General features: G+C 41.5%; 1 protein-coding gene across 3 annotated transcripts in view; it reads right to left on the bottom strand.

Annotated features, from left to right (window-relative positions):
- Positions 1–18,493, bottom strand: part of THRB (thyroid hormone receptor beta) — a 259,592-nt gene that overhangs the window by 26,973 nt on the left and 214,126 nt on the right. The window contains exon 1 of one of the 3 annotated variants that reach the window (XM_069958676.1): positions 3,426–3,499. The exons of the other annotated variants lie outside the window; for them this stretch is intronic. Coding sequence (XP_069814777.1) covers positions 3,426–3,489 — 64 coding nt within the window. The 5' untranslated portion in view covers positions 3,490–3,499. Of the gene's footprint in view, positions 1–3,425; positions 3,500–18,493 lie in introns of those variants that run through there. 3 annotated transcript variants of the gene reach the window in all.

The raw sequence follows: 18,493 nt of genomic DNA, 5'->3' as shown, positions 1-18,493 counted from the left end.
TTGGGTAAGTGTAACCAAACAGGTCAGCAGAATGGACCTGGAAAAGTGGGGCTCAGCTTGTGTCTAGCTGGCATGGCCTGGCCCAAGCGTCATGCTGATTGTTTTATGCTGGCCGTCTATTACAATGGAGGGGAAAAATAATTTCCAAAAGGAATTCTTGTACTCTACCTGCTAGAAGAATGTATTATAGTATATACTAGTAATTCCAAACCTTTTTGGGATTGGAGAATCCCACCCCTACGGCATGAGGGACAACACTTGTCATGCCCTAGGAAAACACATAAGCAAGTTCTACAGAACCCTAGCTGGAGTATGCTGATGATGATTATTATTAATCTTACTCCAGAGGCACAGACTGCCTAATTTATATGAATAAAATGGAGGATGTAATGACAATGGTGCTGAGGATGATGGTATGAAAACTACTTCATCCTAAGCATCTTCTGCCCTATGGGAACATAACAGCTGTTTAGAGTCTTCTAGCCTCCTGTTAGTTTCTTTATAACATTATTGACATAACTTATGCTACGTTTACACGGAACGATTATCGGGCGAATTTTCGCGATAACGATGGATTTCGAACGATAATTGTATGTGTATAAGCGGCGAACGATCGATAAATCGTTCATTTTGATCTTTTAACATGTTCTTAAATCGTCGTTCGGCGTTCGCAAAAAATTTGCCGATCGTTCAGTGTAAACAGTCGTTCACTGATTTTACCTATGTGTGAGATAGGCTTAAGCGATCGCAAAACGAATTTTCTGTACGATATATCGTTCCATCTAAACGCTGATTGTTATAAAAAAAAATCGTTACTTCGAAATCGTTAATCGTACGAACGGCAAATAATCGCCTCGTGTAAACTTAGCATTATGGTCCATTTACACAAAGCAATAATTCACCCAATCGATTGTTTAACGATTTTGAAGCAACTATTTGTTTTTTTATAACGATCAGCGTTTAGACGAATAAATTGTTGAAAAAAATCGTTATTGCGATCGTTTTTAAGATCGCTTAAGCCCAGGGTGAATCTCTGTTTACAAGACTGACATAAAGCGATCTGCGAATTTTTAGCGAACAACCAAGGACGATTTGAGAACATGTTGAAAGATCACAATAAACGATTTCTCGCTCATCGCTTGATTGTCCGGTATGTTTACATGAGCCGATTATCGCTCAAATGCAATCGTTATTGTGAAAATTTGAACGATAACGCACCATTAGCCTTACAGCGTAAGCTTTATCATCAATATATATCTGTCCACACATTTGTAATAAAAGACCCTGAAGCAGATTTATTATTACTGTCTGTATATGTGCCAAATGTATCATAACGGCACACGCTAAGTGATGTATAAGGATGAGTCTTCCTAGACATGGTAGACACCTTTTTTTTTCTTATGCCCCTTCTACGTAAGCCCAAGCATGTCTAAAACACACAATAAATCTGATGGCATGTATATCCATTTTCTGGCGTATAATAAGCCATTTAACTTAGCAAATCTCTAGCGAAGCATTACTATATATTGTTGCTTTCCATAATAACTTGTATTACTGTATTGTAGTGCAGCATATTGTAGCGGAGTTAGAGGCTAAGGCTGTAATCAGGGAGCATCTGTCAGAAGAAGGCATCCTGAGGTAAATAATAGCTAATTCTAAAGAAGCACAGCTCTTAAAACCAGTTTAACTTTTTCATGAGGTGACGGCCATCCAAAATACTTAATCCCTTCTTGAGTGACCTCAGATGCAAATAAACTAAGTCTGTCGCCACCTACAGATAAGTGCTCATTGAAAAGGCGCTGTGTGCTTTCTATAGCAATTTTATTGCTTTGTAAAAACACACATATACTGGGTATACTGAGAAAAGCTCCTTTATTTCAGAATCTGGTGGCCTAGAAATCTCCATAGTGGTGCGACCGGGAAAGATAACCCCAGAGGTTTTAAAAAAACTAAACTACTTTAAACAATTATGAATTAAAGACAGCTACACTCCAAGCTGAGGAAGCAGCAAGGAAGTAAGGGAATCCTAAGAGGCGCTTCACTGATCTGTGTGGAAAGATCAACAATGGTTGTATAGATACATACAGTAAGGCAGATGAGACATGTACACCATGTATACCTGACCAAATAGGACAATTACTAAATAATTGAAATTACTAAATTATTGAAACATCTCTCGTAACCAAAATATTCCTATTAACTACTCACTGCCTATAAAGGGTACAGTTTAGTATAAAGTCTTTTAAAGAATACATACGGACAGATAATCAAGTGTCCCATGTATTGTAGGACTACATACCCGTGTAAGCAAGCTGACAGGCAAAGTCCTGTAAATCCATCTATTTTATCATGATAAACATTTCCTTGAGGGCTACTAAAAAAGAGCATTCAAAAAGTCTTGTAGTTCCTATATGAACTTGGGCATATCCACACACAGATAGATAGATAGATAGATTTAATAGACACAATTAACCTAAAACTGAAAACTAATCTAAAAGAAAATCTAAAAATAAAATAAAAATCTAAAACATAGATTAACATTTTTAACCTATGATCACACACAGTAGAATAAAAGCAAAATAAAACACTAAGGTAGGTAGAAAATATGACCATATTTTGAATCTACTAATGTGCTACATTAGAGTCTACAGAAAAGCAGCTAGTGCACAGAATGACATTTTTTCATAGTCTTTAATGTAATACATTATTAGATTCAAAATACAGCAGTGTTTTATACCTTGCTTTTATTTTACTGTAAGTGAACATAACCTTAGTTCAGTTCATCTTCGCTACAAAATGACCTGTTCCTTACGCCTCCTAAACAGAACACACACACTAACACGCTTTGGTATCTGTTATGGCCTGTATCCTGTAGTCCTGAGTATTTTCACACGTACAGTGTTTTTGATGCTGTATGTTTAATCCTTGTTATGAGTTTAAAGCCAAAAAACAAGCAGAATTAAAGCTAAAAACCTGAAAAACCTGCAGCTGAAAACAATGTATGCGTGAAAAGACCTTTAATACAAAATAAATAAAGTTAGTTCTGATTAAATTGAGATATATATATATATATATATATATATATATATATATATATATATGCATTTTCTTTTATTTAACTATGTAGCATAACCATCTCAATATTAAAAATAATAAAAATCAGTGGTTTACAAAGTGATTTCAACTTCTAAAATACAAAACTTTGTATTACTTTGTCTTGATAGACAAGAAAAGCATTTTCTGCTAATAATTATGGATGACATAAAAACAAATACAATATAAGTTCAGTTACCTTTTCTCCCATCCACTTTACAAGCAGTGCTGTGCCTATTAATTTCCATAAGCCTTAATGGATAGCTTTTACGTATGATCCAGAAACATTGTATGACACTGTATCTTACATTGTAATAGTTTACAGTACTCACAGCAGCCTGTATTGTCTTCTACAAATCTGTCGAATTGTTTTTTTGAATGAAACTTCATCTTCATGTCCCATGTCAGAAACTCTTCTTCGGCTACATTGAGTAATATCTTTGGGTATACTGTTTGCATGTTTGGAAAAATATCTCAAATGTAATATTTTGGACAAATATATCTTTGTTTCCTTGAAAAGTCTGCTATTTGCTGGTATTACCACTCCCAATCATCGTGACATGCATAGTACATACTCTGCATAGTTTGCCTACTCATTACGCTTGTCTTCAGAACACTGAGATTTCTAAGAAATCTCTGTCTTAACAGGCATGCTACAGCAATATATGAGCTTTTCAACTATGATCATTTAAGGTCTCCAAGGTCGGGGCTGGTCGTGAATAATATTTAGGCTCTTACAACTTACAACATTGAGGATTCAGCCTGGTGTGACTGTGCTTACCAGATAGTGACCCGGCGCACACCTCCTTCACCTAAGTGTGACATTCTTGGTAACTGATAGTGAGCTGTCAGCTTCTTGTAATTTGTACATAACTGCTTATAAACAGATAGCATTTTACTGGTGACCGTCTCAGGACACACGTACATGACTTGTTGCTTATATATAATAAAAAAAAAAATCAGCAGAAACTCAGTTAGAAGTAATAGCTCTGCATTAACTAATCTGTATTGCCCTGGTAAACCTGTTGGACATATGTTTTTTCCTGACCCTACTTACTGTGTATTTATATTTATACTACGCATTGAGACATCTTCTGTGCTTAAAAGAAAAATGGAAGGCAGACTGGAGCTGGCCTTTAAAACATTGTACCATGTTGACATCACATATATCGTTCACATTATGCTGCAGCCAACACAATTATAAAGCTACGGGGATCAAGCTAAAAATTATAGTGTGCAACTAAATGTCCATGGAGACACAACTATAAACACAAAAGAAAAGGACACAGATGTAGTGCTCAACAGTTCCACAACAATACTAAATGGTTTTATACTTTATTAAGCAAATTTAGCACCAACATAAAAATCCCATTTGTACCACAATGGGTACAAATCAATAACACAGCAACACAAGAAAAAAAAGGGAGCTAATGCTTATAATACAGCTATACCATGATTAGTTTAAATGTACAATTATTAAAAATATCAATCCCCACACCAAATTTATGCAAATAGTCCTAGAGATGAGCAAATTTACATTATTAACGAAGTGCATCGCTAGTACTGTAAATTCGCTCATCTGTAGTCCTAGTGATTATATATATTAGAAAAAAATATATTTGGATTGTGCATCCGGAAAAAAGTGCACTAGAAAATTCTAAAAAGTAACATATATACAACATGGTATAAAGTTCCCTGGATGCGACCCAACACTTGCTCTCTGGTTTGGGCACACAAGGGGGAAATTACTTTTTTGGAGCACAAAAGGCGAAAATATAACTGATTGGTGACACAAGGAGACATAGCACTGTGTGGGGAAACAAATTATTATTGTGTCAGACACCACAGGAAGCATTATTACTGTCTGGGAAACTATGGGTGGGGAAAAGGTTGGGAGGGGGCTGGATAAGCAAGAAGTCTAAAGGCCTCCATACACCTTCAATAGATAATAGCTGAGCGATCATCCAGACATTTGTTATATCTCCTGCCCATAGACAATCATTCCTGTGTGGGTAAGCTGCAGTAAGAGAGTTTTTTTCTGAAAAAAAGGGGTTGGCCATGTTTTTATAGCATGGCTGATCCCTATCAATATCAACATCATCTGTCGGTGGTTTTCGGGATGGCCCCATACACCTTAGTTTCATGGCCGAATCCACCGCAAGCAGCAAGTTTGGCTGTCTAAAGTCTAAGGTGTATTGGGAACCTTAAGATTTGGCTGATTCTGCAAAGATGCATTGTGGTTAGAAGAAGTCATCATGGTAATCTGGCATGGATGGAAAAGACAGAAAAAGCACACAGGTCATCTGCAGTCATTGAATGTATGTGAACCATAATCCTGTATGGTCTGTGGAGCATTTAGCATTTGATTCCCTGCAGCTGCAGAAGTTGGATGCCACCCTAGGGCTGCAAGGAAAACATGGATACAGCCTATGTCTATGTTCACACTTACGTAGTGTTGCACCTGAGGAAATGCCGGCCGGGGTGTATACACATAGTATACACTCCGGCTGGAATCTCCGGAAGCATGCTTCATTGTGAGCAGCGGGGAATTCGGATGTGGGCCTGCACGGATGTGCCCGCATCTGAATTAAACGGCAGTAAAGATCATCCGGCCGGTACTGCAGTACCAGCCAGGATGATCTTTTCTGACACCGGACGTTCTGTGACCCGGCTGGGTCACGGAACGGCTGGTCTCTTACTACGTGGGAACATGGCGTATGGCTGTATCCATGTTATCCTAAACTCAATAGGGAAGCATCCAACTTCTGCAGCCAGGGATCAAATGCCAAGTGTTGAGGTTCAGAAAACAGTTTGAAAAGTCCACTCAAAACTAGTGGTAATATGTGGTCATGGTGTGGTAGTATTATTTGACTCTTATATAGAGATATTATTGGTAATACTGGCATAGGTATACAGGGTTTTGTATAGTAATTAGAGATGAGCGAACCAGGTTCGGGTTCAAGTCCATCCGAACCCGAGCGTTCGGCATTTGATTAGCTGCTGAACTTGGATGATGACCAATGACTATATCCATGATTTCCACATAGCCTTAGAGCTTTATCCAACTTCAGCAGCCACCGCTAATCAAATGCCGAACGTTCGGGTTCGGACGGGCTCGAACATGCTCTAATAGTAATATTTGCTCCTTGTAAAGTGTTGTTATTTGCTCATGGTACACTACTTCTTCACCAGTATCTATGTGTGAGACTATGCTATACTATGATATGAAAGGTAAAGAATAAAAAGTGAAGGCAGCTGACTGGTTAGAATACAGTGCAGCCTGACAAAGAACACCTTAAAAATTAAGATTTATAGAAATGATAGAGAAGCAGTACAAAGGGTATAGTCATTTGGCAAAAAAATTATCAACAACACCTTTAAAATATCACTTTTACTATGTCAATTAAAATTAATCCCCCAATACAAAAATAGGTACGATCCAGGGACACCTAAATCCATCAATACACAAGATTACCCATACAAATGCACAACAAGTATACCAAAACTGGACAAATTGACTGTTGGGGCACTGGTCCTAAAAAGGGAGACCCCCCCCCAATCTACCTCTATAACCCTATTATACCCTACCTACTTCTCCCAACATGTCATGCTTCTTCTGGATGATAGCTGTAGGAGGAACGTCACTCCGGTGGTCAGTGTTGTATCCAGCACTCACCAAATCATTTTGTTCTATTATTGTAGTGCAGTACTGGGTAGCACTGTGTAGTACTGTCAGTGCCCAACTGCTTAACCCAAAGTGCATTTCCTTCCTGCTGTGGTTAGGCTGTACAATCAACACTGACCTAAACGGAGACCATTCAGAGAACTGAAACATTTTTTTAAGCTTGTGATATCTTTTCTACCTTTTATATTTTTACATCTATATCATAAAAATCAAAGTCTGTCTGTCTGTCTGTCCTTCTGTCTGTCTGTCTGTCTGCCTGTCTGTCTGTCTGTCCTCTATAGACTTCCAAACGCCTGAACCGTTTGACCCCAAATTTGGCACACAGATACATTGGGTGCCCGGGAAGGTTATTGCGAAGGTCCCGTCCTCGCCAGATGTACAGGAGGGGAGGGGGAGGGGAAAGAGAGGCGCCCCATAGAGATGAATGGGAAAATCTCCTCACTGCAAACACAGGTGATATAATTAGCTGCAGCAGACACGGCAGTTGGAGCCTTAGCAACCAATAGGATTACTGCTTTCATTTTCACAGGGAGCAATGGTTGCTAGGGAAGCTGCCTCACAACATCCACAGTAATAACTGGTAGACTCCCTACTCCATCTATACAGTACATGTATATACAGGGCCCCCTACTCCATCTATACAGTACATGTATATACAGGACCCCCTACTCCATCTATACAGTACATGTATATACAGGGCCCCCTACTCCATCTATACAGTACATGTATATACAGGGCCCCCTACTCCATCTATACAGTACATGTATATACAGGAGCCCCTACTCCATCTATACAGTACATGTATATACAGGACCCCCTACTCCATCTATACAGTACATGTATATACAGGACCCCCTACTCCATCTATACAGTACATGTATATACAGGGCCCCCTACTCCATCTATACAGTACATGTATATACAGGACCCCCTACTCCATCTATACAGTACATGTATATACAGGGCACAACAGATATACCAAACTGTGACTGGGTAACACTGCTACACCAGACCTGACCAATACCGCCATACTGTGCTGGATAACACTGTCATACCAGACCTGACCAATACCGCCATACTGTGACTGGATAACACTGCAAGACCTGACCAATACTGCCATACTGTGACTGGATAACACCGCCACACCAGACCTGACCAATACCGCCATACTGTGACTGGATAACACTGCCACACCAGATCTGACCAATACCGCCGTACTGTGACTAGATAACACTGCCACACCAGACCTGACCAATACCGCCATACTGTGACTGGATAACACTGTCATACCAGACCTGACCAATACCGCCATACTGTGACTGGATAACACTGTCATAAGACCTGACCAATACCTCCATACTGTGACTGGATAACACTGCCATACCAGACCTGACCAATACCGCCATACTGTGCTGGATAACACTGTCATACCAGACCTGACCAATACCGCCATACTGTGACTGGATAACACTGCCATACCAGACCTGACCAATACTGGCAAACTGTGACTGGGTAACACCGCCACACTAGTCCTGACCAATACCACCATACTGTGACTGGATAACACCATCATATCAGACCTGACCGATACTGCCATACTGTGACTGGATAACACTGCTATACCAGACCTGACCAATACCACCATACCGTGACTGGATAACACCGCCACACCAGACCTGACCAACACCGCCATACTGTGACTGGATAACACCCCCATACCAGACATGACCAATACCGACACTCTGTGACTGAATAACACTGCCATACGGGTAAATACAACCCTGCAGGTATTCAGGACACTACAGGTATACAGGACCCCAAAACTATACACTACAAGTGCACGGGACCTCCACAAAACTATATACTACAGGTATACAGGACCCCAAACTTTACACTACAGGTATACAGGACCCCAAAACTATATACTACAGGTATACAGGACCTCCACCAACTATATACTTCAGGTATACAGGACCTCCACCAACTATATACTACAGGTATGTAGGTATACAGGATCCCAAACTTTACACTACAGGTATACAGGACCCCAAAACTATATACTACAGGTATACAGGACCTCCACCAACTATATACTTCAGGTATACAGGAACTCCACCAACTATATACTACAGGTATATAGGACCCCAAACTATACACTACAGGTATACAGGACCTCAAAACCATACACTACACGTATACAGGACCTACACCAACTCTATAATACAGGTATACAGCACCTTCACCAACTCTATACTACAAGTATACAGGACCCCAAATATACTATAGGTATACAGGAACTCCACCAGCTATATACTACAGGTATATCGGACCCCAAACTATACACTACAGGTATACAGGACCTCCACCAACTCTATACTATAGTTATACAGGACCCTCAAACTATTTACTACAGGTATACAGGACCCCCGAACTATATACTACAGGTATACAAGACCTCCACCAATTATACACTACAGGTATCCAGGACCCTCAAACTATAAACTACAGGTATACAAGACCTCCACCAACTATACATTACAGGTATACAGCACCAACTATATACTACAGGTATACAGGACCCCCGAACTATACAGTATAGGTATACAGGACCTTCACCAACTGTACACTGCAGGTATACAGGACCTCCCTCAACTATACACTATAGGTATACAGCCCCCCCAACTATGTACTACAGATATGCGAGACCCCTAAAAACTATACATTGTGGGTATACAGAACCCCTCCAACTATGCACTACAGGTATACACTAATTCCACTGATTAACTCAGATGAAACAATACCTTTAGCTTGGCCTCCTGGGCACCTTAGAACAAATCTAATTAACACACTGACACTTTATACCCGGGCAGCGCCGGGTACATTTTCTAGTTTTATATATATATCTATATAATAAAAATCTGTCTGTCTGTCTGTCCCAAATAGACTTCCAAACGCCTAAACCGTTTGACCCCAAATTTGGCACACAGATACATTGGGTGCCCAGGAAGGTTATTGCGAAGGTCCCGTCCCCGCCAGATGTACAGGAAGGGAGGGGGAGGGGGAAGAGCGGTGCCCCATAGAGATGAATGGGAAAATCTCCTCACTGCAAACACAGGTGATATAATTAGCTGCAGCAGACACGGCAGTTGGAGCCTTAGCAACCAATAGGATTACTGCTTTCATTTTCACAGGGAGCAATGGTTGCTAGGGAAGCTGCCTCACAACATCCACAGTAATAACTGGTACCCCTACTCCATCTATACAGTACATGAATATACAGGACCCCCTACTCCATCTATACAGTACATGTATATACAGGACCCCCTACTCCAACTATACAGTACATGTATATACAGGGCACTACAGGTATACCAAACTGTGACTGGGTAACACTGCTACACCAGACCTGACCAATACCGCCATACTGTGCTGGATAACACTGTCATACCAGACCTAACCAAGACCGCCATACTGTGACTGGATGACACTGCCACACCAGACCTGACCAATACCACCATACTGTGACTGGATAACACCATCATATCAGACCTGACCAATACCACCATACTGTGACTGGATAACACCGCTATACCAGACCTGACCAATACCACCATACTGTGACTGGGTAACACCACCACACCAGACCTGACCAATACCGCCATACTGTGACTGGGTAACACTGCCACACCAGACCTGACCAATACCGGCACACTGTGACTGGGTAACACTGCCACACCAGACCTGATTAATACTGCCATATACTGTGACTGGATAACACTGCCACACGAGACCTGACCAATACCACCATACTGTGCTGGATAACACTGTCATACCAGACCTGACCAATAGCACCATACTGTGACTGGATAACACTGCCATACCAGACCTGACCAATACCGCTATACTGTGACTGGATAACACTGCCATACCAGACCTGACCAATACCACCATACTGTGACTGGGTAACACCGCCACACTAGACCTGACCATACCGCCATACTGTGACTGGATAACACTGCCACACCAGACCTTACCAATACCACCATACTGTGACTGGATAACACCATCATATCAGACCTGACCAATACCACCATACTGTGACTGGATAACACCGCTATACCAGACCTGACCAATACCACCATACTGTGACTGGGTAACACCACCACACCAGACCTGACCAATACCACCATACTGTGACTGGGTAACACTGCCACACCAGACCTGACCAATACCGGCACACTGTGACTGGGTAACACTGCCACACCAGACCTGATTAATACTGCCATATACTGTGACTGGATAACACTGCCACACCAGACCTGACCAATACCACCATACTGTGCTGGATAACACTGTCATACCAGACCTGACCAATAGCACCATACTGTGACTGGATAACACTGCCATACCAGACCTGACCAATACCGCCATACTGTGACTGGATAACACTGCCACACCAGACCTGACCAATACCACCATACTGTGACTGGATAACACCATCATATCAGACCTGACCAATACCACCATACTGTGACTGGATAACACCGCTATACCAGACCTGACCAATACCACCATACTGTGACTGGGTAACACCACCACACCAGACCTGACCAATACCACCATACTGTTACTGGGTAACACTGCCACACCAGACCTGACCAATACCGGCACACTGTGACTGGGTAACACTGCCACACCAGACCTGATCAATACCACCATACTGTGCTGGATAACACTGTCATACCAGACCTGACCAATAGCACCATACTGTGACTGAATAACACTGCCATACCAGACCTGACCAATACCGCTATACTGTGACTGGATAACACTGCCATACCAGACCTGACCAATACCACCATACTGTGACTGGGTAACACCGCCACACCAGACCTGACCAATACCGCCATACTGTGACTGGATAACACTGCCATACCAGACCTGACCAATACCGCCATACTGTGCTGGATAACACTGTCATACCACACCTGACCAATACCACCATACCATGACTGGATAACACCATCATATCAGACCTGACCAATACCACCATACTGTGACTGGATAACACCGCTCTACCAGACCTGACCAATACCACCATACTGTGACGGGATAACACTGTCATAACACACCTGACCAATACCACCATACTATGACTGGAAAAAACTGCTATACCAGACCTGACCAATACCGCCATACTGTAACTGGATAACACTGTCATACCACACCTGACCAATACCGCCATACTGTGACTGGATAACACTGCCATACCAGACCTGACCAATACCACCATACTGTGACTGGATAACAGTGCCATACCACACCTGACCAATACCGCCATGCTGTGACTGGATAACACCGCTATACAAGACCTGACCAAAGATTTTCTGGCAAGTCTGAACGGGAGGGTACTGCCCCTCTGCAAGGTGCTACCCTACGCACCAGACCATGGGTGCCTAATGGTAAATACGACCCTGCAGGTATACAGGACACTACAGGTATACAGGAACCCAAAACTATAAACTACAAGTGCACGGGACCTCCACAAACTATATACTACAGGTATACAGGACCCCAAAACTATACACTACAGGTATACAGGACCTCCACCAACTATATACTTCAGGTATACAGGACCTCCACCAACTATATACTACAGGTATACAGGACCGCAAACTATACACTACAGGTATACAGGACCCCAAAACTGTACACTACAGGTATACAGGAACTCCACCAACTATATACTACAGGTATATAGGACCCCAAACTATACACTACAGTTATACAGGACCTCAAAACTATACACTACAGGTATACAGGACCTACACCAACTCTATACTACAGGTATACAGCACCTTCACCAACTCTTTACTACAGGTATACAGGACCCCAAAGCTATATACTACAGGTATACAGGAACTCCATCAACTATATACTACAGGTATACAGGACCCCAAACTATACACTACAGGTATACAGGACGCCAAAGCTATATACTACAGGTATACAGGAACTCCACCAACTATATACTACAGGTATATAGGACCCCAAACTATACACTACAGGTATACAGGACCTCCACCAACTCTATACTACAGTTATACAGGACCCTCAAACTATGCACTACAGGTATACAGGACCCCCGAACTATATACTACAGGTATACAAGACCTCCACCAATTATACACTACAGGTATCCAGGACCCTTAAACTATAAACTACAGGTATACAAGACCTCCACCAACTATACATTACAGGTATACAGCACCAACTATATACTACAGGTATACAGGACCCCCGAACTATACAGTACAGGTATACAGGACCTTCACCAACTGTACACTGCAGGTATACAGGACCTCCCTCAACTATACACTACAGGTATACAGCCCCCCCACCAACTACACACTACAGGTATACAGGACCCCCCCAACTATACACTATAGGTATACAGCCCCCCAACTATGCACTACAGATATGCGAGACCCCTAAAAACTATACATTGTGGGTATACAGAACCCCTCCAACTATGCACTACAGGTATACACTAATTCCACTGATTAACTTAGATGAAACAATACCTTTAGCTTGGCCTCCTGGGCACCTTAGAACAAATCTAATTAACACACTGACACTTTATACCCGGGCAGCGCCGGGTACATTTTCTAGTTCTATATATATTTTCTTTTTTTCTCTGTACCTACTGTCACTATAATGCCTTTACCTTGGAGCTTTTTGTATTTGTACTATCTTACCCCCCAAAACACTGCTTTAAAATCTTGGTCACAGGGTGTTTTAATTTCCTGCTGCTGTTCACTGCCTTTTTTCAGGAAGAATCTCTTTCTAGTAACAGCTAGAACAAGACAAAGTAGGGGTGGGGCACAGCATGTGCTATGTGCAAGAGAAATATATAGCCTGGGCTGTGTATATGCATGTTAGGCCAGTCTGCCTGCTGAAGATGATCCACATTCTTCCTGCAAGGTAAATCAAGGCTTCCTCCTCATCTCTTGTGTAAGTATCAGTGAACCTGCAGTACCAAAGTAGTCTCCCCCTCCATTTAGCGTTTCATCACCAGCAACAGTAACAGCCCGGTGCTTAGTTTAACCTTTTCTTTGCTGTGATCCTGCTACTGCTGTTAATTTCTTTTTCTTCTCACATAGTATTTAATAAATTGAAACAAAACAAACAAACAAAAAACACGCTGTAATGTTGGTTTATGGGAATGCTGAGTAAAAGTGGTAACTTTCCTCAGCAGTGATGACACGTAGAGACAATGAAATATATGTCAGTTTAGCTTTCTATTTTGTTCCGATTACTATATTCTTTGTCACATAGAATTGTAACTAGTTTTCTAGGTAATGGTTTACAGAAGGTAATACTTTATTTCATAAACTCTGTTCAATAAAGGAAATATGAATCTGTTCCCCTTCACGGAATGACTGCAAACGGTACAGTTAATGCTTTCATAAACAAAAGACACATTAGCACTTTGTAACAGATAACACATTACCGAGATGCACTCCTTCAATAAATCTTACATGCGGGCTTCTCATGGCATGGTAACACTCAAAACTCACCTTACATGACCCAGATTAGGTGCTAGTGTAATCGTAGGAAAGGGGACCTGGAATTAATAGTATGCTATCAAAAGCATCCAGATGGCGTAAATAATTTGCATAATATTGAGCCTCAGCAGAAAGAGATACTGGAAACATCTAACTTTTAATTGGCAACCAGTTCTGCACATACTGTGCTACTTTGGGCTTAATACATTTGTACTAAGGTCAGAAGTTTCCAAAATACCATAGAAAGAATGAATGGAGATTGGAAACATTCTGTTTTGCTTTGCATTTGCATAAGCTCTGTTGGCCTTTAAAGGGAATCATCTGCCAGGTTTTTTGCTGTCCTATCTCAGGTCAGGATGAACTAGTGACAGAGGTCCTGACATCAGTCATGTATTATGTTCATCTCTTTATGCAGCAGAACTTATAAAATCAGTGTTTATCTCCTGTACCCCCCAGCTGAGCGCACTGTTGGCTCCACCCACATTCTGCTGATATGCTGTATATAGGCAGAAATCTATCAAAGAGCTGTCTGTCAGGGCTGGTGGGCAGAGGAGCAGCTGCACATACACGTTATTACCACAAATTGACACATTTTTATCAGGTGGTTCTTAATCATTTCTTGTATAAGCAAAGTACATGCATTCAATGCGCTTCACCTGCACATGCTCAAACACCGCATTGGGAATCTGCAGGAATCTGTAGTGTGACTGTGTACAGTTTTGCTGCTCTCAGCCAATTGACACAAACTGCTATGTGCAGTTTATTGCAAGTTTATCAAGTGGGAAATTTCTGACTTGGGATTTAGGTGATCGTTTTTTCTAGGTCAGGTTGACTAATTACAGCAATAATCTTTGAGCACATGCTCCACTCTTATCCTGATCTGGCTTTCACAGATGTAGTCTTGGAATCAACAGATCAATAAAAATTATTGATTTGCTACAAAATGAATATTAAAGGGGTACTCCAGCGGGGGGTGGGGGGGTGTACTTTTTTGCTGGGCTCCAGCGGCTGGTCCCGCATCACGGCGCTCCGGTGCCCGGTTACCGGCCATTTCCTGGTGTTTGACGCGGGCCTGAGACGTGACGTCTCAGGTCCGCTCAGCCAGTCAGTGAAGGAGATGGGAGTTTAGGGATGATCCGAACCTGGTTCGGACGGGGTTTGTACGAACCCGAACCCTCCGCAATGATTACCGCTGTCTGCCCGCTCCGTGCAGCGGGCGGATCCAGCGGGAGGAACGGCTGGAAAACTGGGATACAGCCATAGCCATAGGCTGTATCCCAGTTTTCCAGGCGGTCCTCCCGCTGTATCCGCCCTCTTCATGGAGCGGGCAGACAGCGGGAATCCAATGCTGAACGTTTGGGTTCAGCCGAACCCGAACCTTGGCGGGTTCCGAAAAAATTGCCCCCCCCCCCCCGCTGGAGTACCCCTTTAAGTGTTGTTTCTGGGAAACCATCTTTGTTATTGCACATCATGCCGTGTTTTGTTTTGTTGTTTTTTTTGTGGTGTAGTAACTGCATTTTTGGGGGGGCTGAAAAAAACGCTAAAGCCAGATGTTAGCTAAAAATTAATAGAAACTAAAAATTTTTGTTTTTTTATCAGTTTGGGTCAGCAGTATTTTCCACAAAATGGTGTGGAGTTTACTAGAACAGTTTTTCTCCCATAAACCTTAATTTTTTTTACATGCTTAAAACATGTATGTGTAAATGTGTGTTGTGTATTTCTGCTGCTTTTTAACATTAGAAGTCATGTGATTTTAAAGGGAACCATTAGATCACATGATTTAGGAATGAAACAATCTGTAATGGAAATAGGGGAAAAATGCTAACAAAAACACAGGTTTTAAAACACTCATTTAAATCATTTACAACAAAAAAAGATTTAAAAAGGTGTTTTAAAGCCAAAATCACACACCAAGACAGCTATATACCCACCAAGACAGCTCACTATACAACTTCAATCAAATAATGATCATTATTTGCAGCCAAAATGATCAAAAGACGGTCAACTTTTGCTGTCAAAATGACGGCCGTCCAAAACGAAGGCTACAAACAAACATTGTGCAAACATAGCCCTAATTTACTTAGAGAATGGGTCTGAATAGGCACCCATATAGGCTACGTTCCCACAACGTTTTTTCTTGTCCGTTTATAATTTTTAAGAGGACTTCCAACATTTTGAATCCAAAATGATGTCTGTTATTTTGAGGATAGGCTGCCTGCCAGTGCAATAACAGCTGCTGGTACATTATTCTAGTTTAGGGGGACTAACTGGCCTTTAATTGAAAAGTCCATTGGGGGAGATTTATCAAACATGATGTAAAGTGAAACTGGCTCAGTTGCCCCTAGAAACCAATCAGATTCCACCTTTCATTTTCCAAAGAGTCCGTGAGGAATGAGAGGTGGAATCTGATTGGTTGCTAGGGGTGACTGAGCCAGTTTCACTTTACACCATGTTTGATAAATCTCCCCCATTAAATTTAGTAGTAAAAACGGAGAAAGGACTGTGAAAAAAGAACAAAAAAATTATGTCCGCTGTTTGCAAAAGACATCTGAAAATAATTGACATGATCATTATTTTGACGTCCGAGCAGATAACGTCCATCATTTTATACACTGTGTGCATTGGACGTCAATGCATTGCATTGCAGTCAGTTAAATTGCGGCAATAATGGACATCTTTTTAAATAGCAAAAGCGTCCACCTTTTCCCTTTTTTTTTAACGTTGTGTGAACATAGCCTAACACTGAACTAATAGAGTGTATGGAGCATGTAATATATTTTATAATGTATTAACTTTTTGTCTATTGTTATTACTGAAAATATTTGTTAAGCAAATTAACTATATGTTTTACTACTCCGTGCCATATTATTTATAAAGCATCAATATCATAAAAATCACATTATGGTAGATAAATGTATATAGAAGCTACTTAAGCATGAATACAAAGATACAGGAGATGGAAATTGTACTACTGCTACATATAAAAAAACTCATTCTTATTGTGTACTTGTAATGCAGTTTCTTTTGTTAGTTAAAATTTAAAGTGGATGAAGAAATTGAGGAGAACAGTTTTCAATAACTGAGGTACTTTGGGTTTTCACTAAAAAGAAATGATAATCTCAACCAAACTACGAAGAAGAAGAACAAGAAGAAGAAGAAGGAGAAGGAGAAGGAGAAGAAGAAGAACTGGGGAGTGGGCTAAACCTGTATATTTTGCAAGTGATTGGTTCAGGATGACTGAACACAAGAATACACATGCACACGTGTGTGCAATATGGTACATTTGCTGCTGTGGGAGAATGTATGTGGAAATATTAGTGACTACAATGAGTAAAGGACGTTTACACTGTGGACATACAGAATGTGTTTTTTTGTCCAGTTTATGTTTAACATTTTGCAAATCAGTTCTCATTTGCAGCTCACACAAAATGTGAGAGAATAAAGGGTAATATACTTCTGTATGTTACTATCAAACACAAGAACAGTTACGGTTAAAGGGAACCAATCACCTAAAAAAACACTATAACACTATTGAAATGTGCAGCTGCAGCAGCACCCAGGACACTTCCCAGACATACTTTTTTAACTTTCCTCCCTGTAATGTATATTCCCCAAACTTACTATATATTCTTGGTGCGCTGTATGCAAATCCCCCGCAAGTAGTCATCTGGGCGGTAAGCCGTCGGCATTAATCACGGTCCCCTGGGCGTTCCTCCATGTCAATCACGCCCAGGGGTGTAATTCAAACTGAATAATTAGCCTGACGTCATTCAGGGGCTCACTGTGCCTCACGTCGGCGCGACCACGTTCTTACTACGCCTCGCATGCACAGTACAGCGGTTCCAATCTGCGATGTACTGCACAAGTGCAGGATAGCCTCTAACTCATTGCAGTAGATACAACAATAAGTTCAAGGATATTCTGCACTTGCGTAGTACAGCGCGGATCAGGACTGCTGTACTGTGCATGCGAGGCGTAGTAAGAACGTGGGCGCGCCGACGTGAGGCACAGTGAGCCCCTGATTGACGTCAGGCTAATTATTCAGTTTGAATCACACCCCTGGGCGGGACTAACGTGGAGGAACACCAAGGGGACCGTGACTAGATGCCAACAGCTTACCGCCCAGATGACTACTTGCGGGGGATTT

The sequence above is a fragment of the Dendropsophus ebraccatus genome, chromosome 2, assembly GCF_027789765.1.
Source record: "Dendropsophus ebraccatus isolate aDenEbr1 chromosome 2, aDenEbr1.pat, whole genome shotgun sequence".
NCBI classification, from domain to species: domain Eukaryota; kingdom Metazoa; phylum Chordata; class Amphibia; order Anura; family Hylidae; genus Dendropsophus; species Dendropsophus ebraccatus.
This window is presented reverse-complemented; position numbering and strand designations above follow the sequence as displayed.